The 22,983-nt window shown below is 46.3% G+C and overlaps 2 protein-coding genes and 1 long non-coding RNA gene across 8 annotated transcripts in view; 1 reads left to right on the top strand and 2 right to left on the bottom strand.

Moving 5' to 3' along the window:
- ANO2 (anoctamin 2) overlaps positions 1–11,786 on the bottom strand; it is a 348,333-nt gene extending 336,547 nt beyond the window's left edge. Inside the window, exon 1 of one of the 5 annotated variants that reach the window (XM_082421522.1) lies at positions 11,753–11,786. In XM_082421522.1, the coding sequence (XP_082277648.1) occupies positions 11,753–11,771 (19 nt within the window). In that variant the 5' untranslated portion in view covers positions 11,772–11,786. Of the gene's footprint in view, positions 1–6,455; positions 6,481–11,388; positions 11,728–11,752 lie in introns of those variants that run through there. The other 4 variants (XM_082421524.1, XM_082421521.1, XM_082421526.1 and 1 more) reach the window with 4 other exon arrangements.
- Positions 1–21,630, top strand: part of LOC309641530 — a 462,249-nt gene extending 440,619 nt beyond the window's left edge. The window contains exon 2 of the long non-coding RNA XR_014252672.1: positions 21,388–21,630. This is a non-coding gene — a long non-coding RNA (uncharacterized lncRNA). The remainder of the gene's footprint in view (positions 1–21,387) is intronic.
- VWF (von Willebrand factor) overlaps positions 14,915–22,983 on the bottom strand; it is a 136,435-nt gene continuing 128,366 nt past the window's right edge. For both annotated transcript variants that reach the window (XM_082421519.1, XM_082421520.1), the window contains 4 exons: positions 22,340–22,468; positions 21,772–21,811; positions 15,734–15,831; positions 14,915–15,224 (listed from right to left, as the gene is read on the bottom strand). In XM_082421519.1, coding sequence (XP_082277645.1) covers positions 15,036–15,224; positions 15,734–15,831; positions 21,772–21,811; positions 22,340–22,468 — 456 coding nt within the window. In that variant the 3' untranslated portion in view covers positions 14,915–15,035. The remainder of the gene's footprint in view (positions 15,225–15,733; positions 15,832–21,771; positions 21,812–22,339; positions 22,469–22,983) is intronic.

Raw genomic sequence — 22,983 nt, 5'->3', positions numbered from 1 at the left:
CAGCCCTCTCTCCCCCGATGTTCAAACACCCCCTTCCTGATGATGATACCGCCACAGTCTGCATCCCTGCCTTGAACCTGGATAAGGAAGAGTTAACTGGCCTCCCTGCCACTGATCTCCCCTTTGATCCTCGGGTCAGGCTCAGGCTCACAATGCAGCTCTCCTGCAGCTCATGATGCAGCTGGTGTTACCATTTTGAAACAATGTGACCAAGTTACTCCCTTGCGGTGGTTTCCCACTCTTCTTAGAAAGAAGACCAAATTGTCTAGTTGGTGCACAGGACCTTTCATCATCTGAGCCCCACCTACCTGTCTGAGCTGCTTCATCTCCCAGCACCCACCCACGGCCCGCCCTCCCCCTCCCGGCCCCTCCTCCACTGCACACACTCTCACGTCATGCTCCAGGTACAACTGGCCATTGGGGTCGGGGGGCGGGGGTCGGGGAGGCGGGGAGAGTGTACATATATCTAAACTTCCACATCTCTATTCATTCCAGAACCATTTAACTTCCCAGGCACTGAATAATACATTGGAAACTCAAGGTAAACAGAACATGCTCCTTGCCACCAACCCCTAGGTGCCCACAGGGAAGGCAGATTAGTAAGCAAGGAAAATAGACTAATGAGGAGATAATTCCAGGAATAAGAGAAGAGCTAAAGTTGGAATCTGAACAAAGACCTACAGAAGTGCTCTGCCTAAAGCTATCAGGAAAGGCTCCCCAGCATACACACCTTTTGAGATGCATCCAGAAAAGATGAGTAAGCATCTTCAAATGGGCAAGAGAGGAAAGGAGATTGCAGGGAGAAAGGCAATCATTTGCATGGTCCCTTGCAATCAGCCGCTGGTCCTGGATGTTTCAGATCATCAACCACCTGAGATCAAGGACTGCCTGCCTCCGCCTGCTCCTTCTCCACCCACATAGTCCCAAGAGGTGGCCAACTATGCGGTGGGATTTGAGGGGCAAAGAAAGGATCCTTCTAGTTTACGGAACACACTTTTTAACGTGGCCTACAAGGCTCTTGACTATCGTTCCTGTCAGTCTTCCCAGTATCAATCATCTCCTGCAAGTCACTACACACACACACACACCAGAAAGACTGAACCACCCGCAGCTTCTAGAAGGTGACCTGCTTTTTCTGATCTTTGGTCTTTGGAGTGGTTCTCCCTTCTGCCCCTATACGTCTCTCCTAAATGCTATACCCACCCCAAATCCCACTCTGTTAACACGCAGTGTTCACAAGTTATAATAACATTAAAGCAGGAGAGCAACATGGTTAGAATTACATCAGAAAGATCACTCTGGCTATGGTTAGGATAAATGCAATGTCAGGGGAAGGATGGATGGGCAGATGGATGGATGGATGGTGGATGGCTGGATGGCTGGATGGAGAGATGATTGGATGGATGGATGGATGGATGGATGGATGGAGAGATGATTGGATGGATGGATGGATGGATGGATGGATGGATGGATGGATGATTGGATGGATGGATCCCTAACTCCTTTTCCACTGCATGTGACCCTTTATAACACTTTTATTTCACTGGTCACTCTGCTACTCAAAACCTTCATTGTCTTGGGACTTACAAACAACTTGGCATTCAAAGACTTCCATATCTGGCTGTTACTTATCTCTGCTCCCTAATTCATCCATCAGATAAGAACATTCCTTTTTAGCCAGACCTATCTCCAAACTAACTTTCTCTCGTGCCTTTGCTCACAGTCACCCCTGCTTGGAATGTTCTCTCCACTTGTCTAAATCCCATCCAGCTAAAGTCCTATTCCTATACCAAGCCTTTTCTAACCACTTAGGGAAATCCTCAAGAAGGTCAGAAAATTTGCCTTTTATATCTTTGTATTCCTAGCACAGAACTCTGGATGCAATAGGGGCTCAGTAAACATCTGGAGGTAATAATGTGGGGAATGAAAGAATCGTTGCTTGTGAGTGAATTTTGAACAGAGTGGAGTCCCCTGTGAATTGAGCACAGACCTGCCCTAATCATTAGAACAACTACAGCACTAACAGCTGGCACCTGACATGTGCCAGGCACTGTTCTGAGCTCTTTCCGTGTAACGACTCATTTCGTCTTCATGATAACTCTGAGGTCGGTACTACTGTTGTCCTGTTTTTACTGATGAGAAAACAGGCATAGAGAGGTCAGGTAAGTTGCCCAAGGTCACCAGCTAGTAAGTGACGTACTCACAGTGCACACTTTTAACCAGCAGGCTCTACGGTACGAAAGGGAGAAGGACAGCCCAGACTACTCCATAAGTCCCTTGCTGCCAGGACATTCTGAACGTCCCTCACCTCTTTAAAGAGGACTTTTAACAAACAGCATTTACATTCAATGCTCAGATCCAAGGTCCTAAAAATGAAGACCAGGGACAAAAAAAAAAAAAGAACAAGAAATTCATTTCAGGAAGTACTTCCCTCCACAACAAAAACCACAGATCAGGACTTGGATAAGGTGCCCAGATGAAACCTACTCATTGGCAGCCCATCCTACACGGTGGTTTGGTGTGTGACTGATGAGACTGAGGTTATCAACGTCCCTCCCTCTGTGTCATGAGGACATGACGCATCTACAACATAACTGGTCAAAGCTGTTCTGTTAGCTAGTTAGTCATAACCTGTTTTGCAAGTACACCGACGGGAACAAGCATGACGATGCGACTGTGAGCAAAACGTACTCCTTCCCCCAGCCCTCTACACACGCACACGCCCCACTTCCATGAGACTGACTGACTCTTCTCTTGGGTATACAGCCCTCATCCTCCTCCACCCACAAACAGCTCCCATCTCTGACCCTTCTCTTCCTCCTGGGTGTCACCAAGACTGATGATCTCTTTCTTATCCCCTGCTCTCCAGAGAAGGTGGAACGGATTTCTGTTGCCCAAAATGAACTGGCTCTGAGGTTAATGCCCAAGACAGCTCTTCCAATCATAGCTCTCCACTGAAACTGCTGGAGCCTTCGGGTCTGGATGAAAGTTCTAGAGGGACTCATCAGATGTGAGGGATATGGATGAACCTGAGATTTTTATAAATATCCCAAATACATTTATAGTCTATAGGAAATTGCTCAGAAATTTTCTCTATGTTACAGCATTGTTAACAGATATGAGTAAGTTCATATCACGTAGACAAACCTTCACCTGGTAGATTGTACTCTCCTTGAGGACAGGAATCGTGCCTGTCTTGTTCACCACTGAATCCTTAGCCCTAACAGGGGAACTGGCACGTAATCAGCTCTGGGAGTTGGGCAGGTGTTTCCCCATAGCTTTGGAAAAGAGAAGTCTCGACAGCCAGCATCCTTTGAGATGATAACACCGTGTAGAATCTTGAAGAACTGTTCATGAAAACACTTGAGACACTCCCTAGGGTCTCCCATAATTACTGGGTGGGACTTTAAGGGGGATTGGAGATCCTGTAATAACTAGTGGTGGAAACACTTGGGAGACACATTTTTTAATGTCTCATAACTTCACCTCTACTAGGCTGCTGTCCTAGCCAAATACAGATTGCTCTCACTTAAGACCAGATGTGTCCTCATTTGACTATCAGTGAAGTTACAATCACCACATTCCAAAGGACAGAACTAGGAGAAGAAGTTCTGGAAAAGGGATAAGTAGAAGCACCCAAGAGCTACTCTATGGGGAGGGTGGGGAGGAGCCTGCCATGGGAAGCCAGACTTAAAATACTAGGATCCAGCGATCGGTAAAAGCGAGGACAAATGGACACAGAGAGTGGTTCTCAGCCTTGGATGCACGTTGGAATCACTTATGAAAATTAAAAGGTTGATGTCTGGTTCCACCTCGAGATCTGGACTTATTTGCCTGGGGCGTTCTATTGCGCCACCAGGGTGGAGACTATTGGTCTATAGAATCACTAACAGAATCAAAAATGTGAGCACAGATCCAGTCACAGGTCCTCAAATGTTAGATGGAAGAAGCATCACCTAGAACGTGAACAAGGGAAGCTTAGGACAAATAAAATGAAGGGCCACATAGCACAGCGAAGGTAAATGTTTAGATCTAGACCTGCCTTGACCTGGGTGTTAAAAAAAAAAAAAGTTGGGTGCTACATGAACCTAGAAGCAAGGGAAGCCTGTCAGTGGAGAAGGAAAAGCTCCGTGCTTGGCACCCATGAGCTTGGCCCGCTGCTACAGCAGAGGTGTGTGCTTCTACCTGGGGTAGGACCCATCTGTGCAGCTTCAGTTTGGCTCCCTGACTTTTAAAGCATACATTAGAGCCTTGATCATAAAACCAGCTTGAGAATCAAAAGGGGTAGGAATGGGTCTACACATACCAAGTAAAGGCAAATGCTAAATTTCATTAAATGTGGTTAACCTGTGCCTGAATGAGTTGATATACTTTATAGAAGAACTGGAGACACATCTACCTGCCATAACAAACAGGAAGGCAAGCATCTTCCTCTAAATTGACGACACAGATATGTGATTTTCCAGGAGGAGCATGGAGATAAGTATATAACGCCATCATGATACAGCACACACTGATAAAGCAGCTTTCTTAAAAGGTGGCCCTCAGGTAGAATTTTATCATTTCACCTAACTTCAGAGGATCATAGCCAAGTCCCATAACCAAATACCTTGGTTAAATCCTTCATAATAAAATTGTTATTGAAAAAAAATTTTTAATATGCAGCTGTATCTCTAGTTCATGTATTATTTTTATAATTTCTCTTTTTCTCTTTCCTTTAACCCAATGTATTCATTTCATAAAGGTGTGTTCTTAAATTCTGCAAAGGATTGAGTTTCCCAAGGAGAAATTAAATTCAAACTCTGAGTAGCAAAGAATCAAATTGCTTGAGTTTCAAGGACCAGTGAAGTATATATTTCACATTTAAAGGAAGATTCACAATACCTTCACCTGCTTTCTCTAACTCAAATAGCCAGATGTCACTTTTTAAATTTCTTAAATATTATTTTAAAAGAAGCAACTGTGCAAATCAAAACTACAGTGAGGTACCACCTCACACTGGTCAGAAAGGCCATCATTAAAAAGTCTACAGGGCTTCCCTGGTGGCGCAGTGGTTGAGAATCTGCCTGCTAATGCAGGGAACACGGGTTCGAGCCCTGGTCTGGGAAGATCCCACATGCCGCGGAGCGGCTGGGCCCGTGAGCCATAATTACTGAGCCTGCGCGTCTGGAGCCTGTGCTCCGCAACAAGAGAGGCCGCGATAGTGAGAGGCCCGCGCACAGCGATGAAGAGTGACCCCCACTTGCCACAACTAGTGAAAGCCCTCGCACAGAAACGAAGACCCAACATAGCCATAAATTAAAAATAAATAAATAAATAAAAATTTAAAAAAAAAAAAAAAAAAAAAGTCTACAAATAACAAGTGCTGGAGAGGGTATGGAGAAAAGCGAACACTCCTACACAGTTTGTGGGAATGTAAATGGTGCAGCCACTGTGGAAAACAGTATGCAGTTTCCTTAAAAAACTAAAAATAAAGTTACCATATGATCGAGCAATCCCATTCCTGGGCATATATCCAGAGAAAACTATAATTTGAAAAGATACATGCATCCCAATGTTCATTGCAGCACTATTTACAATAGCCAAGACATGGAAGCAACCTAAATGTCCATCGACAGATGAATGGATAAAGATGTGGTAAATAAACACACACACACACACACACACACACACACACACACACACACACACACACACACACACACACACAATGGAATATTACTCAGCCATAAAAAAGAACAAAATAATGCCATCTGCAGCAACATGGATGGACCTAGAGATTATCATACTAAGTGAAGTAAGTCAGACAGAGAAAGACAAATATGATATGATATCACTTACATGTAGAATCTTTTAAAATGATATAAATGAACTTATTTATAAAACAGAAACAGACTCACAGACATAGAAAACAAACTTATGGTTACCAAAGGAGAAAGCGGGTGGGGGAGGGATAAATTAGGAGTTTTGGATTAGCAGATACAAACTTCTATGTATAAAATAGATAAACAACACGGTCCTACTGTATAGTACAGGGAACTATATTCAGTGTCCTGTGATAAACCATAATGGAAAAGGATACAAAAAAGAATATGTATACATATGTATAACTGAGTCACTTTGCTGTACACCTGAATCTAACACAACATTGTACATCAACTATACTTCTATTTTTAAAAAAGATAATAAAGAAGCAGCAGAATCTGTTGGTCAGCTACTGTCACACCAACTCACCATTCATTCATTCATTCATTCATGCATTCACAAACCATTTAATAAGCGTTCACCACATACCCTGTCCTGTCCTGGGTGCTGAAACTTGAAGATCTCAGAGCGTACTTGGGGAGACAAATGTCTAAATCTGTAACCTTAATACAGTAGAGTAAGTGTGACTATACCACACCAAACTTACCATTTTTGATAGGCCCCTATGACAGAGACTACAAGCTGCTTACCAAAATCCATGTCTTCCTCTTCTCCCTGAAAACACAGCTAGACCATATTTCCTAGCCTCCCTCCCTTGCAACTAGATGTGGCCACGGGACTGAATTCCGGCCAGAGGAATGTGAGAAGAGTGATATGTGCTATTTCTAGGCCTGGCCCATAGAAACCTTCCATGCCTGCTTCTGCGTGCTCCTGCACGCTCTTTCCCCGGCTCAGATAACTGGAAGGGCAATTCTCAGGGCCACCTCGGAAGTCATAGTTGAAGCTGGAGGAGCCTCCATCACCCCGGGTCCCTGCAAAGCTTCCTGGGAAAGAGTCACCCCACCAACTTGTTTACCCACCCAGGCCTATCACCTTAACAAGAAGTAAACTCTTGTTGTGTTTTACTCCTTATTTTTCAGTCTATTCGTCAGAGCAGTTATCTGAGCATTACCTTAATAGAGTGCCCTTCATTATCAATGTGAATAATAATAAATAGAGCAGAGCATTACCCTAATACAGTACCCTTCATTAATGTGGACAATAATAAATATCTCCACTTACAAGTGCAGTAATTCAGCCCAGGGAGATACCATCCACGTCAAATACCTGTACTTCACAGCCTTGCTCAAACTTCCCCCAACTTGACAGACTGGACAACCCCCTCACACTTGTACACCCCAGGCAGGGAGAGATTCTCAAAGGTAGGGACTGGATATCACCTTTGATCCTTACTGCAGCCTGGCACATAGTAGGTGCTCGAGGAAAGGGTGGATAAAAAAATGAGATGCTGAAAAGATGAGCAGAGAGGGATTTCTGGCCAATCACCTCTTCCGTGCTTTGTGGTATGGAATTCTGGAGTTTTGGGTGGGTAAAGAAGTTGAGAGGATTTGTCACCAGCAGAAATGCACTTTAAGAAATGAAAAAGAATGGATATATGTATATGTATAACTGATCACTTTGCTGTACACCTGAAACTAATACATTATACTCAATTATATTCCAATATAAAATAAAATTTGGAGTAAATCAATTATACTCCAATATAAAATAAAATTTTTTAAAAATGCTAAAGCATGTTCTTCACAATGAAGGGAAATGATAACAGATAGAAACTTGGATAAGAATTACTCCTGGGACTTCCTGGTGGTCCAGTGGGTAAGACTCCAAGCTCCCAATGCAGGGAGCCCGGGTTCGACTCCTGGCCGGCGAACTAGACCCTGCGTTCCGCAACTAAGAAGTCCACGTGCCACAACTAAGATCCAGTGCAGCCAAAATAAATATACATAAATAAATTTAAAGTATTGCACCTGTTGGAAGAGTGCATCACTTTCTTACACAGGCGAGGAAAACAGATTGTGAGCCATTGGTCAAAACGGACTATTAGCCTCTAAGTTTTCTATCTGCTGTAAGCCACAACTTTTCAAATTAGAGGTTTAACCCAATAGCTGCTTATCTAATGGTTTGAAAACAGCATTTTTTTCAATATAATGGAAGAGAATGGACCAGAAAAGAGTAAAACAGAAACACCTCTTTTAAAAAAAGAATCAGAAACAATATAATAAATGCCCACATGAAAAATAATACTCTTTCTGAAAAGCTATTAATGAAACTACAGCCCATTATGCTAGGCAATGTCTTATATGTCACACAAATACCACTGTGCCATTCTTCTTAAACTTTAATGTTGATGAACTAGTCTCCTTTTCTTAGGCAACGAGACCCACGTAACTTACTATCTCTTTTCTGTTCTGCCTGTCAGGAGGCTCATAGGTAAGTTTTCACTCAATTACAGGAACTATTCTTCTCTAGGTTTTGGTGCTATAATAATATGTTCCTAATCTTTCATTATTTGGCATTTGCTAATTTATCCTTGATTTAAGTTTTATTGCATCTAGGCTTTCCTTTTTTGTAATTTGTTTGAAGATTAATAAATAAGAAATAGAAATAGTTACTGATATAGGCAAGAATAAAAATGGATTAAAAAGGAGTTAGGGTGAAGAATAATTACCAAAATATTAAAAACAGGTATTTTATTTATTTGCATTTAATTTTTTTTCACAATGGGCTTGTATCATTACTTTTTAATTTTTAAGTGATTTTAATTAGTTAATGATGAACAACAGGCTAGAAAGTGGGAATTATCCCTTGGTCAGTGAACCAGTCAGAAGATGCAGGGGTGCTTTATACCTGTGTTTGCTACACAGAGAGAGGATCTGACCCTGGCTCCTTGTGAGAATTGCCATCCTTTCGTAGTTTCAGCACAAGTTAATCTAGATGGAGAGCTGTCAGACAGACAGACTCATAAATTATTTCCTTAGAGTTTCTGGAGGAAGGGCAGGGTTGTCAGTAGGAGCCTAAGAAAGACCTCTAGTACATCTTGAAATACCTGAAGTATAGACAGGGCTAATTTCCTTGGTTTGGTCTAAACAAGCCCAGGTTTGATCCTGGCTCCTCCTTCTCATGTCCAAGAACAGTGGATGTGGTGGTTGCTAAACTACTAGGATCAACTTAGGGCACCAAGAATCCTGACAGGCCACTGTGTGCACTCGCTGATCCTTGTAGCTCCAGCACTGAGTGTAGCATCTGGCTCGGCAGGTGTGCTCTGAACTGATGTGAGCTGCAAGCACAGGTGCATGGTGTGCAGATCCATTGAAATGATCGTGAGCCAGGTTTGCTAGAGCACATCAGACACTGGGCAAGTCCTCTGCCCCCAGTGGGTCAGGCTCTCCCACGTGCCTGTGAACCACAGATGTGGAACTCAGATTACCCGTGCTCATTAAGTCATGTCCCCGGTGGAGATCACAGCGGCACATTGCCTTAGGAGTCTGGTGCTGACAACCTGCCTTCCTGGGCTTGACCCCACTAAGTAAACTAACCATGATGATTCCAGATTGGAAGTCGTGTCAAGGCAAGCCTTGCCTCCACTATGACCACAGCACCACCTACCAGCCTTGCAAAATTAGTATCTCCCTAAAAGCCCCAGTTCCACCCACATTTCTCACCCACCCCTCCTTGTTGGTATCTACACTCCCTTCTAATGGCTTCTTAAGAACAGAACAAAAGCAACAAGGTGAGGGGGCGGGGAAATGAATTTGAATTCCAACTTTATCCTTCTCTGATGATTCGGTAGTTAACACAATGTAGCAGACATATTTCGTAACCTCTCTGAACCTCAGGTTCCTCTTCAATGAAATGGACTTAACACTGACCCCCAGGTTTTGGGGGAAGCAAAGCACGGTGTCTGGTATACAGGTAATGCTTGATAAATGTTACTCTTCCCTTTCTCTTTGAAAAGTCAAAAACGTATGGCCTGAGTCCCAAGACTCCGCGTGATCTGGTTCACTCTCACCCTCTCCCTCTCTCTCTCCCTCCAGGCACCGGGCATCCCCCCTATTTTTTGGACAGCCCAAGCACGTTGCTGCCATGGGGTCTTTCGCCACTACTGCCTTTGCTAGATCATTCTCCAGGTGTCCACATGGCTGGTTCTTTCCTTGAATGCAATCTCTGTTTAAACTCCTCCTCCCCAACCACCTGCATACAAATAGAGACCGATTCTACTTTGTAGTTAGAGGCAAGATTCTCATCTCTAGTGGTCAAGTTTCTGTTCTCCGTGTGCTCTAGGAATCAGGTCCTCATTAAAGAAAATGAAAGACAAGCTCCACTTTAGTCCCCAGTGCCTCCGGCCGCCTAGCTGTGCCCTGTAGTGGAAGAGAGCAGGGAAGGGGCAGAGAGAAACTGGACAGAACCTGAGGCTGGTGTTTGGAACCCATCCCCACTCCTCACACAGCTTCCTCCATCAGCCAGCAAAGAGGCCCAGGACCCACGTAGAGGCAACTCAGAGAGCGATGCAGGTGCCCCGAAAGGACCTTCTCAGGTTCTTGGCTCCCAAAATGACGGTGCATGACAGGACACCGTGAGGGGGAGATTGGGCCCTGGACACCCAGCAGCTGAGGCAGGGCTCTACTGCCCGGTCCCAAGCACAAAGCCCAGGCAAGTGCAGGGACCCGGGTCTCGTCATCCTCCAGAAGCGCCCTACCTTGTCTAAGATCTTCCCTCACCTGTCACCTGCCTTCCGGCTGAGACCTAACCTTGCTCAGTGGGCACTTCTATCCTGGACCCGCATCCACGTGGTCCCGGGGGTCTCTCCCACCTGCTCACAAAGTCTCAGGACTGTGGCTGATGCCTACCTTCCAGTCCCTTCTGCCCACCGTTCATGCCAATGAAGTGGGCACCCTGCCCCCGCCACTCCACGCCTCTCCCACGAACCACCAGAAACAAGACACCCAACAAAATCCCTTTCCAAGCAAGGTCAACCCTGCCAAACACGTCTTTCTACTCAGTATCATTTGGAGGTGCAGCAGGATCACATCCTGCTCCCCTAAACGCTGCCTCAATTTGCTTTTCCTCTACAAAAAAGTCCCCAGGAAAGTCACGCCTGTGTTTCCCTGCACCCCGAGGTGTAAATGCCCTTCCTGGGGGTGGGTTTGGATAAGGGCTGGAGGAGACTTCCTGAAACTGTGAAGCTGCTCCAGGAACGCCGAAGTCAAATTGCAGGGGGTGAATCTGAACCTCTGTCCTCAGCAGATTGTTTCTGACTTAAACCCTGGGTGTTTGCTTGCCATTCAGACGCACTAAACTGAACACCCCCCGACTTAACATGAAGATAAAGAGATAGGAATTGGTAATTCATCACGAAAAAGCCACTGCACCAATCTTCTGCCTCTTGTCCTACCTCTTCTCTCCTTGATTAGAAATGAGTGTCCAGGAAAGTGCTCAGGCATCCCTCGCCTTCCCTATCCTGGGAGAGAAGGATCAGCTCTGGAACCACCCCCTCCAGGTTCACTCGGGGTCACAAATCCCAACGGGTAGGAGTTAAGATGCCATCTCCTTCACTCCCAGCCCCTCTGCCTTCTACAACTTGTCAGATGCCCAGGACCAGGGTCCCCGGCAGGGGGTACTCACCGCTCAGCCCGCGGGTGGCCATGGTGCAGGCGCGCAGGCCAGGAAACCGGGACTGCCCCTCTGCTGGGGCTGCTCTGCCGTCTGCACTGGCTTATTCAGTCGCGGGACTAATTCCATCGCGGCTCAGCTCCGTTTGGACGTGCCCGCCCCAGCCTGCTGCCGCTGCCTCCTCCCCCACCCCTCGCCAGCGGCTACCAGGCCTCCCCGGAGCTGCACCCTAGGCGCACCTGCGCTGGTCGCGCCACGTGGAGAAAGGAGCGCGTTCCCGTGGGCGGGTGGAGTCCGGGACACGCTCCGGTTAACGAAGCTGAGGGGCGAGACAGTAAGACCGCTGCTCTCCCCACCCGCGGAGCTGCCTGCTAACCTCGTTCCGGTGTGAGCATTCAGCCGGATTATCTCGTGAACAGTCTGCCTGATTAGCTTCCAGTCCCGCCCGGGAAGCCTGCTTCCCGCCGCCCTGGCCCTGATCGCCTGCGTAGGGGTGGGAGGCTCCCCGGCACACCTGCCTGCACGCCACCCACCACCAGCTGTCCCCACCTTTCTCTAGACTAAAAGGAGCAGGAGTGGAGGAATCGTGCCCCGGGGACAGGAAGAGGGGCTGCAGGAGGCAAGGGGAGGGGCAGGTTTTAGCAAAGCTTCCCAGGGAGACGCTGGGACCACTTGAGGAGGTAGATGGTGAAAGCTCCATCCCAGGAAAAAGAGGAGTTCCATCTCTCCGGAATGGCTTTGGTACCTAGCCATGGGCAGGGGGATGGAAGAGAAGACCTCCAAAGGGCCATTCTGGATGATGGAATCTACAGTTCCAAGACGCCCCCGAGCTAAACAAGTGCATTAATACCAGGGACCCTGAAAATGAAAAGGTATTATGTTAACAATGTATGTCAAGTAGGCTCTGAATGACCACGGACTTTCCTATCGCCTATGCTGATAAGGTGGGCTGGTGGGGATTGCTCCCCACTTTACAGATGAGGAAACTGAGGCAGTAAAGGGGAGTCAGGGGCTGAGCAGAAGGAAATCCAAAAGCAGTGTGTGCCAACCTGGGCCGTATCCTGGGCACCAGGAGTAACCATGGCTGCTGTGGACGTGGACCTCCTCCCCCTCAGCATCCTTCTCAGAGCCTTCCCCAGAGGAATTATCTAATTCTAGTAACAAATCTAGGAGGTAATTACTGCCTGTGTGCCCATTTCACAGATTAGGAGACTGCAGTGTAAACGGCCAGGCACCGTGCCTCTGAGGACTGTGCCTGCTCCAGAGTCTGTGCTCTAACACTTGGTTCCTGGCTGCTTGAGACAACGCCCTTCTCCATTCACTTCTGGGAACCCTTCTCTACGTGTTTTCAATGCCAAGAGGATTGGAAACCTTTCCACCATGGTGGTTCCTTATCCATTCCCTCTCTTCTCTCCCTCCAGCACTTTTTTAGTCCCCTGGTCCCTGCATACTCCTACCTTGAGACTCCCCCTAAGACTCTCCCTTTGGGGACTGTCCCATCTGGTCTAAGGGTGACAAAAAGGAGAGTGCCTGAGACCAGAGGCAGACCCGCCCTGGAACACATGTAGAATGGGGACGGCTCCTGGTTCATACCCCCACTACCAGTTTCTCCTTTTTACCCTACTCCCTGCATTTTTTTTTTTAATCACAATATGCAATTTTTCTGACTCAGCTTTTTTCTTGGTAGCGAACTGTCCTATCAGTAAATATGAGGAGAACTCAGGCTATGGAGGCAGTTGGGAAACTGACACCTTCTGCTGAAGAGGTAGTCTCCCTGCTGAGTTTCTCTGTGGCCGATGCCTCCAATGGCACCTCGTCCCCAGGTGGAGCATTAGGCGATCAGTCAGAAGAGGGACAGGTAATTCTCTGGCCCTGGATCTGGTTTCCTACAGAGACCACAGAGGCACTCAAAGCTGGAGGCGGGGTGATGGATGATGACAGCCTTTGAATTATTGAGCAGTTACATAAAACTTCTATCCATTCTTCCTTCCCTCTACCCGGCTAAACTCCCCACCAACACGACTCAACACAACCCATGCCATTTGCCTTTAATGTATCTTCCCCGGAGGTTCTTCCCCAGCAGTGACAGAAGCAGAAAGACCTAGAAATGCAGCCGTCACTGGTTCCTGTGAGAACAGGGCCGGATCTGTCAGCACCAGGGACGTGCGGCTCTGATGGACCGGCTCGGGAGTTCTTGCCCAGGCGTCCAGGTACTTGGGTTCTGAACCTGACCCTGCCACCCAGCAGCTGTGTGACCTTTGGCAAGTCACTCAAGTTCTCTGAGCTGCTTTCATCCTCTGCAAAGGGGCAGGAGAGGGCAGTGGATGAGATAATGTCTAAATCCTTTCCAGCTCCATCGTCCAGTACGTTCAATGAGTTGAGCCTCTCCTGGGTTAGAAGGATCTGGCGTGAAAGTCAATCCTCCATCAAATTCCTGTCTCATAGCCAGGACAGTTGCTTTATTCTCATGGGTGTGCTCTCCCCACCTAGAGTCTCTGCCGTCTTGCCAGCATATACATGTAAGCTTTTTTCATAAAAGTCTAAGACAGGATGATCTCTCCTTGAGAGTGACAGCAGTGGTTAGTGATTTGGGGACCCGGTGAGGTCTGGCGTTACCTACACCTCTTCTGTCCACTAAAGGATCCTGGAGTGGGCAGGGCCTCCGCCTCCAGCATCCAGCCCAAAAGGAACTCAGCCCCCTCACCCCTCAGAACAAAGGAAACCCTCAGTGCTCTGCCACTGATGGTAGGGACACTTAGGGTTCCCCTTTGAACCTTGATTTCCCCATTTTTCTTCTGGTCACTTTTTCCGTTATTATAGAGCAATTCATAGTTACTCCTGGACTTTCTGGCTATTTGACCCTCTCAACCGAGTGAGTGAGACTGACGCTCCTGGTTCCAGTTGAGGAAACTATGTCTGAAAACCGCTAAGGGGCTTGCTGAGGCCACACAGTCCAGCGAAGGCCATGGGTGGAACCTGGGCCGCCCCTGAGTCTGGGGGTCCCCGGCCACGGCCACGCCTGTGCCACGAGGGACCACGTTCCCGCACATGCCCAGCACCGTGTTTCCAGCCCCCCAGCCCCCAGCCTCTCACCCTCCCACGGGGGCCACTGAGGGACACAGGCACTGGCTCAGCCGAGGGCTCAGAGAACCCCTTGCACACCCACTGGGGCTCCTTCCCCATCAAGTCAGCCACACTGGCCACAGCCTGGCAGGAGCCTGGCTCCAGGGCCCCCCTCTGCTCTGCCCAGAAGCCCCTGGATTCAGAGACTGGAGACCCCAGTGTTCCAGAGCAAATCCCTTCTCCTTCAGCCACTGGGCTGTTTCCGAGGAGGCCTGGCGCTCACTTTCCCCTTCCCTCCCCGTGGAGGCTGAGATGCCACTTTCTCCCCGAGGTGGGCGGTGCCTCCCGCAGACCCCGGGGCTCAAGGGTTTCCAGATGGAGCCTGTGCTCCCCTACCCCCCGCCCCCTTCAGCACCAGCCTCAGAGCTCCAGCCCAGCCTACAATAGCCATCTCAGCCTAGATGAACCATGAGCCTTTGGCAAGATGACAGATTGGCCTTTATTGTGGGCCCGGGGGAGCCCGGGAGCAGAGCGCGCATGCGCCGAGCAGGGGTCGCCAAGCGGGAGGTGACGGGTGTCCGCGGCAGGGCCGCGCCTCACTGGCGGCATTTCCTGGGGGAGCACTTGCACTGCATGGCGTTGAGGACCACGTGGTGGATGACGGAGCCGTTGGCGCAGCGCAGGGGCACCTGCATGGGCTCCGTGCGTGTGGGCGTGCAGCAGGCGCACTGCTCCTGCACGTCCTCTGTGTCGATGGAGTACAGGGCTTTGCTGGTGCACCGTCCCTACGGCGGGGCAGAGAGAGGCAGCCGTTGCGGGCGGTGGAGAGTCCCAGGGTGGGGAGGGCTCTGGGGCAGGCCACTTCCTCCACCTGCCCTCCTCCAATCAAGAAGGTCTGGCCTTGCCCGGGGAAACACAGGACAGCCAAACAATGTGTAAAAGTAGCTCTTGGGAGGTCTGAAAGGCCTGTCCTAATGGAACTGTCACACCCAAGCCCTCTAGCTGCAATTTCTATGCCTGTGTGATTGATCTTCAGGAAGCATAGCTCCCATCTTCCATTAAGTAACTCTCCATTCTCTTCAAAGGGTGTGTTGAATCACTGCTCAGTTTTTTTTCTTCTAGGGTCAAAAGTTCCCATTTACTTCAATAAAACACTGGCTTTCTAAAAAAATTTTAAAAGCTCCCAGTTCCTTTCACTTCTCCCCCCCTGTGAATTTCCCAGATCCTTCGCCTCTGTAACTAAAGAGATGTGTCCAAACAAAGAACTTGCCCCTCCCAACCGAGGACCCCTTACCTGGCAGTAGTGAATGTCCACTTGCTCTTCAGACAGACAGTCTCCCACTTTGACGTACTGCAGCTTGGCAGTGATGTCCTTGCACTCGGGCTCCTCACCTACAGGACAGGTGAGAGATGCAACCTGTTCTTCCATACAACACTCTCCAGCCCAGTTCCCTCATTTACTGGAAATAGGTCAATTTCACAGTAACTGGATCACCAAAGCCAGCCATGGGGAGGGCAAGTCAGTGGTCCTGGTTCCCCTCAGCTTCTCCTGGCCCTTAATATCCAGAGATATAGTTATCACTGGGTTTAACTCACTTAATGGCACAATTTTAATTGCAGGAGCAGCCTAGATTCACTGTGGTTTGGTGATGTCAATGGATGGGACTTACTTTTATGTAACTGTAGACTCTAAAAGCCATAATGAATAAATAAGGAAACACAAGCTTCAAATGACACATTAAACAAGATGGACTTAATTGATATTTATAGGACATTCCATCCAAAAACAACAGAATACACTTTCTTCTCAAGTGCTCATGGAACATTCTCCATGATACGTCATATCTTGAGTCACAGATCAAGCCTTGGTAAATTTAAGAAAATTGAAATCTTAACAAGTATCTTTTCCGACCACAATGCTATGAGACTAGATATCAATTACAGGAAAAAAAACTGTAAAAAATACAAACACATGGAGGCTAAATAATACGTTACTAAATAACCAAGAGATCTGAAGAAATCAAAGAGGAAATCAAAAAATACCTAGAAACAAATGATGATGAAAACACGATGACCCAAAACCTATGGGATGCAGCAAAAGCAGTTCTAAGAGGGAAGTTTATAGCAATACAATCCTACCTCAAGAAACAAGAAACATCTCAAATAAACAACCTAACCTTACACCTAAAGCAACTAGAGAAAGAAGAACAAAAAAAACCCCCAAAGTTAGCAAAAGGAAAGATCATAAACATCAGATCAGAGGGCTTCCCTGGTGGCACAGTGGTTAAGAATCCGCCTGCCAATGCAGAGGACACGGGTTCAAGCCCTGGTCTGGGAAGATCCCACATGCCGCGAAGCAACTAAGCCCATGCACCACAACTACTGAAGCCCGTGCACCTAGAGCCCGTGCTCCATAACAAGAGAAGCCACTGCAATGAGAAGCCTGCGCACCGCAATGAAGAGTAGCCCCCACTCGTCACAACTAGAGAAAGCCCGCACACAGCAACAAAGACCCAATGCAGCCAAAAATTAAAAAAAAAAAATCAGATCAGAAATAAATGAAAAAGAAATGAAGGAAACAATAGCAAAGATCAATAAAACTAAAAGCTGGTTCTTTGAGAAGATAAACAAAATTGATAAATTATTAGCTAGACTCATCAAGAAAAAAAGGGAGAAGACTCAAATCAACAGAATTGGAAATGAAAAAGGAGAAGTAACAACTGACAGTGCAGAAATACAAAGGATCATAAGAGATTACTACAAGCAACTATACACCAATAAAATGGACACCCTGGAAGAAATGGACAAATTCTTAGAAAAGCACAACCTTCCGAGACTGAACCAGGAAGAAACAGAAAATATAAACAGACCAATCACAAGCACTGAAATTGAAACTGTGATTAAAAATCTTCCAGCAAACAAAAGCCCAGGACCAGATGGCTTCACAGGCAAATTCTATCAAACATTTAGAGAAGAGCTAACACCTATCCTTCTCAAACTCTTCCAAAATATAGCAGAGGGAGGAACACTCTCAAACTCATTCTACAAGGCCACCATCACCCTGATACCAAAACCAGACAAAGATATCACAAAAAAAGGAAACTACAGGCCAATATCACTGATGAACATAAATGCAAAAATCCTCAACAAAATACTAACAAACAGAATCCAACAGCATATTAAAAGGATCATACACCATGATCAAGTGGGGTTTATCCCAGGAATGCAAGGATTCTTCAATATACTCAAATCAATCAATGTGATGCACCATATTAACAAATCGAAGGATAAAAACCATATGATAATCTCAGTAGATGCAGAAAAAGCTTTTGACAAAATTCAACACCCAATTATGATAAAAACTCTCCAGAAAGTAGGCATAGAGGGAACCTACCTCAACATAATAAAGGCCATGTATGACAAACCCTACACACTAGGGTTTGCATTCCTATACACTAATGATGAAAAATCTGAAAGAGAAATTAAGGTAACACTCCCATTTACCATTGCAACAAAAAGAATAAAATACCTAGTTATAAACCTACCTAAGGAGACAAAAGACCTGTATGCAGAAAACTATAAGACACTGATGAAAGAAATTAAAGACGATACAAACAGATGGAGAGATATACCATGTTCTTGGATTGGAAGAATCAACATTGTGAAAATGACTATACTACCCAAAGCAATCTACAGATTCAATGCAATCCCTATCAAACTACCAATGCCCTTTTTCACAGAACTAGAACAAAAAATTTCACAATTTGTATGGAAACACAAAAGACCCTGAATAGCCAAAGCAATCTTGAGGAAGAAAAACGGAGCTGGAGGAATCAGGCTCCCAGACTTCAGAATATACTACAAAGCTACAGTAATCAAGACAGTATGGTACTGGCACGAAAACAGAAATATAGATCGATGGAACAGGATAGAAAGCCCAGAGATAAACCAACGCACACATGGTCACCTCATCTTTGATAAAGGAGGAAAGAATATACAATGGAGAAAAGACAGCGTCTTCAATAAGTGGTGCTGGGAAAACTGGACAGCTACATGTAAAAGAATGAAATTAGAACACTTCCTAACACCATACACAAAAATAAATGCAAAATGGATTAAACACCTAAATGTAAGGCCAGACACTATAAAACTCTTAGAGGAAAGCATAGGCAGAACACTCTATGACATAAATCACAGCAAGATCCTTTTTGATCCACCTCCTAGAGAAATGGAAATAAAAGCAAAAATAAACAAATGGGACTTAATGAAACGTAAAAGCTTTTGCACAACAAAGGAAACCATAAACAAGACAAAAAGACAACCCTCAGAATGGGAGAAAATATTTGCAAACGAAGCAACTGACAAAGGATTAATCTCCAAAATTTACAAGCAGCTCATGTAGCTCAATATCAAAAAAAAAAAAACAACCCAATCCAAAAATGGGCAGAAGACCTAAATAGACATTTCACCAAAGAAGATATACAGATGGTCAAGAAGCACATTAAAAGCTGCTCAACATCACTAATTATTAGAGAAACGCAAATCAAAACTACAATGAGGTACCACCTCACACTTGTTAGAATGGGCATCATCAGAAAATCTACAAACAACAAATGCTGGAGAGGGTGTGGAGAAAAGGGGACCCTCTTGCACTATTGGTGGGAATGTAAATTGATACAGCCACTATGGAGGTTCCTTAAAAAACTAAAAATAGAACTACCATATGACCCCGCAATCCCACTACTGGGCATATACCCTGAGAAAACCATAATTCAAAAAGAGTCATGTACCACAACGTTCATTGCAGCACTATTTACAATAGCCAGGACATGGAAGCAACCTAAGTGTCCATCGACAGTTGAATGGATAAAGAAGATGTGGCACATGTATACAATGGAATATTACTCAGCCATAAAAAGAAATGAAATTGAGTTATTTGTAGTGAGGTGGATGGACCTAGAGTCTGTCATACAGAGTGAAGTAAGTCAGAAATAGAAAAACAAATACTGTATGCTAACACATATATACATAGAATCTAAAAAAAGAAAAAAGGTTCTGATGAACATAGGGGCAGGACAGGAATAAAGATGCAGACGTAGAGAATGGACTTGAGGACATGGGGAGGGGGAAGGGTAAGCTGGGACGAAGTGAGAGAGTAGCGTTGACACATATACACTACCAAATGTAAAATAGATAGCTAGTGGGAAGCAGCTGCATAGCACAGGGCGATCAGCTCGGTGCTTTGTGACCAGCTAGAGGGGTGGTATAGGGAGGGTGGGAGGGAGGGAGATGCAAGAGGGAGGGGATATGGGGATATATGTATACATATAGCTGATTCACTTTGTTATACAGCAGCAACTAACACAACATTGTAAAGCAACTATATTCCGATAAAGATGTTAAAAATAAAATAAAACCCATAATGATCAGAGCAATCCTCCTGCGCTTATAACAATATCCAGAAGCTAACGGGCAATGAGGTAGCTAATAAATGCAATTGATATGTATCCATCCCTGCAAATGTCATTGTCTCTGTGGGAGCTGATCCTAGGAGCCCTTATGGAATCTTCCTTTTGGGTATAGCTATCTCCAGGTCGCTAGCATGGGTCTCCTTATATACAGGGGTTAAAAGGATTCAGATCTGAACCTCTACTAGGCCCACTGATAATTCTAAGATTTAATGCCAGCTCATTATTGCCCATCCAAACACTGGGAGTTTTCCATTCCTGGATGGCTCCAAATCTAAATCAACTTTAACTACCTAAGAGTTGGGCTCCCAACTCCCAAATAATGTCATTTTAAAGTGAAAGCCTGCCAACCACATTAAGAGAGTGAATAAGGAAAACATATTGAGACCAACACACTATATTCTTTTGCTGTAGATTTAAATCCCTGAGCCTGGCTTCGTTTCCTTATGGAAGGTCCCCACCTCTTGAAAGCACAGACCAACACAGGCCCCTTTTTGCCTCGCTGCTAGTTTTGAAGATAACAGCCTCGGCCCAATTCCATGTGCAGCACGCCTAGAGAGAATGCATCTCCTCTGATGGTTTCCTGACCATGTTCTTCAACCATGCAGACAAGAACCATAGAAAAAGATGCTTTCAGAGTGTGTTTCCGCAATCTGCAATTTGGTTACAGCAACTACAGAGACTGTCAGGGTGAACCATCAAGAAAATAATGAATGACCGAACGCTGAAGACATTCATGTTTTTACTCTTCCTTTCTCTACCCAAAAATAAACGTGGGAACATGGGCCCGTGAACCCAGAAACTAACTAAACTAAAAGACAAAGAATATTAGTCCAGGCCAGTAATTCTACATTCAGAGAATACAGCACTAACATTGGGATTCTGAAAGGTACTTGCGCTCATGGAAACAAGAACGCAAGAACGTGTGGTGAGATGCTGTCTGATGGGCAGACTTGAGCTCCGTCTCCAAAGCTGCTGCCGTAACTATTGGGACCAACCAGTACAACACAACTGCAAGGTCAAGAGGAGCTGAGAGTGAAGAAGACGAGGTTAATAAAACTGAGACCAGCCTCATAAATCCTCGAGAAGGCTGTGTTCTGTGCAGCCCCACAGCCAGCTGCTGGCTTCCCTTTCTCTCTGGGAGAGCTGCACGACATCCAAAGATTAGAGGCATATTGAGTGTCTGCTCTGTCGAGATCATGAATCAAGGTGCCTGTCTTCAGGAGCTCTGGTGGCAGAGAGAAGACATTCTCTCATGATAGGACTATGACCAACCCAAGACTCTGCAAGGGGAAAGGCAGGTCAGAGGCTAGTGATTGTCAGGAATTTGGAAGGAAGGAGGAAGAGTCTGCTTTACAGGCATCTTGAAAGGGAGCTTGAGCAGGGGGCAGTCCAAGGACATGCAGGGTGGGGTGGAAGTTCCCTGCAGAATTGAACACAGTGACTGCAATATCTTTCTAGAAGAAAGTTCATTCCAAAGAACAGTCCCTGGGCTTCCCTGGTGGCGCAGTTGTTGAGAATCTGCCTGCTAATGCAGGGGACACGGGTTCGAGCCCTGGTCTGGGAAGATCCCACATGCCGCGGAGCAACTAGGCCCGTGCGCCACAACTACTGAGCCTGCGCGTCTGGAGCCTGTGCTCCGCAACAAGAGAGGCCGCGATAGTGAGAGACCCACGCACCACAATGAAGAGTGGCCCCCGCTTGCCACAACTAGAGAAAGCCCTCGCACAGAAACGAAGACCCAACACAGCCAAATAAATAAATAAATAAATAAAGGTGCTAATAATTTAAAAAAAAAAAAAAGAACAGTCCCTGGACTTGGCCTGATGGATTTCAAGGGACAAGCTATTGGTAAGGTACTTACATGTGTCACAGCATGTGCCTGGAATTTTCATGATTTTCCCCTAAGAAAACAGCAAAGTCCCAGATTAGGCACAAATAGTACATAGTGGACACTTTCAGTCACTCCAGGCCAAGTCCTGCCTCTGGACTCAGAGTCCTGAGCTTAAGTCCCCAGATATGAATGGGCTTTCCCATCACAAATGTGAGCAGGCTGACCACCCCACCTGGCCAGGCTGAAATGATTCTGATTATTCTGAATTCTCTTCCAGTTGAGTCACCAGTATCATCATTCCCAGGGGAGGCTGGAAATCAGTTTGATCTCTCACCTTCCCATTCAAGGATCACAGATCCAGTCTCCCTTAAGGGAAGGTATTTTCTTAAAGCATGGTAGAGTTGAGAGAGTTTTGTCCCTCCATCGGGCTTTGATTTTGTAATTTTGTTGATTTTTAAACTAGGTCAGGGTTCTCCTTGGACACTGAGAATCACGTGTCCAACAGCAGAGCTGGACCACTGTTCAGAAGAACCCTCTTCTTAGAGTCAAAGATGGAGACAGTCAAGAGGAAAGCAGGGCCTGAGCTCCAGCTACTCACCCCCTCGGCCAAACATTTGTGTCCATCGAAGGGTGGGCAGCCCGTGACCCTCCTCTCCCAGATGAACTCGCCTCTCTTGTTGACCCTGCAGAAGTGACTGTCACAGCCATCCTGGAGAGTCTCGTCGCGCTGAAAGGAAAGAGGGGAGGTGGGCAGAGCAAATCTGAAGACGGTGTTTGGGGTACAAAGCCACTTCAAGCCATGACCTTGACTCGTTGGAGTTGTTGAGACAATGTAGGGGACCTTGGAACAAGACTGAGGCAGTGTGTGCAAAGTCTCCACATCCAGAACCCAGAACGGAGGTGGAGTCCAGTTTTACAACTTATTAACTGGGAATAGGGCTGCATAAATGTAGGGCATCCCTAAACTCTACTGACCACTCAACAGCTTAAAGAATTAAGACACAGCAAAGGGAAACCGGTCAATCAATTGCTGAACGAGAGGTGAGCCAGGTGCCACCTGCCAGCCCCACCAGCCCACTCTGGCTTTCATAGATCCGAGTCTGTGTCACCCTGATTGCCTGGCCAGTCTCACAGACAATCAAGGCTGGAGAAAATCTTAAAGATCAACTCACTCCCAATCATGGGGCCCTGCACCAACTTTTGTCACAGAGAGTGACAAAATAACCAAATCAAAGAGAAAAT

Source organism: Balaenoptera physalus, assembly GCF_965194825.1.
Source record: "Balaenoptera physalus genome assembly, chromosome: 13".
In the NCBI taxonomy this organism is placed as follows: domain Eukaryota; kingdom Metazoa; phylum Chordata; class Mammalia; order Artiodactyla; family Balaenopteridae; genus Balaenoptera; species Balaenoptera physalus.
The sequence above is the reverse complement of the archived record's forward strand: the minus strand, read 5'-3'. Positions and strand labels throughout refer to the sequence as shown.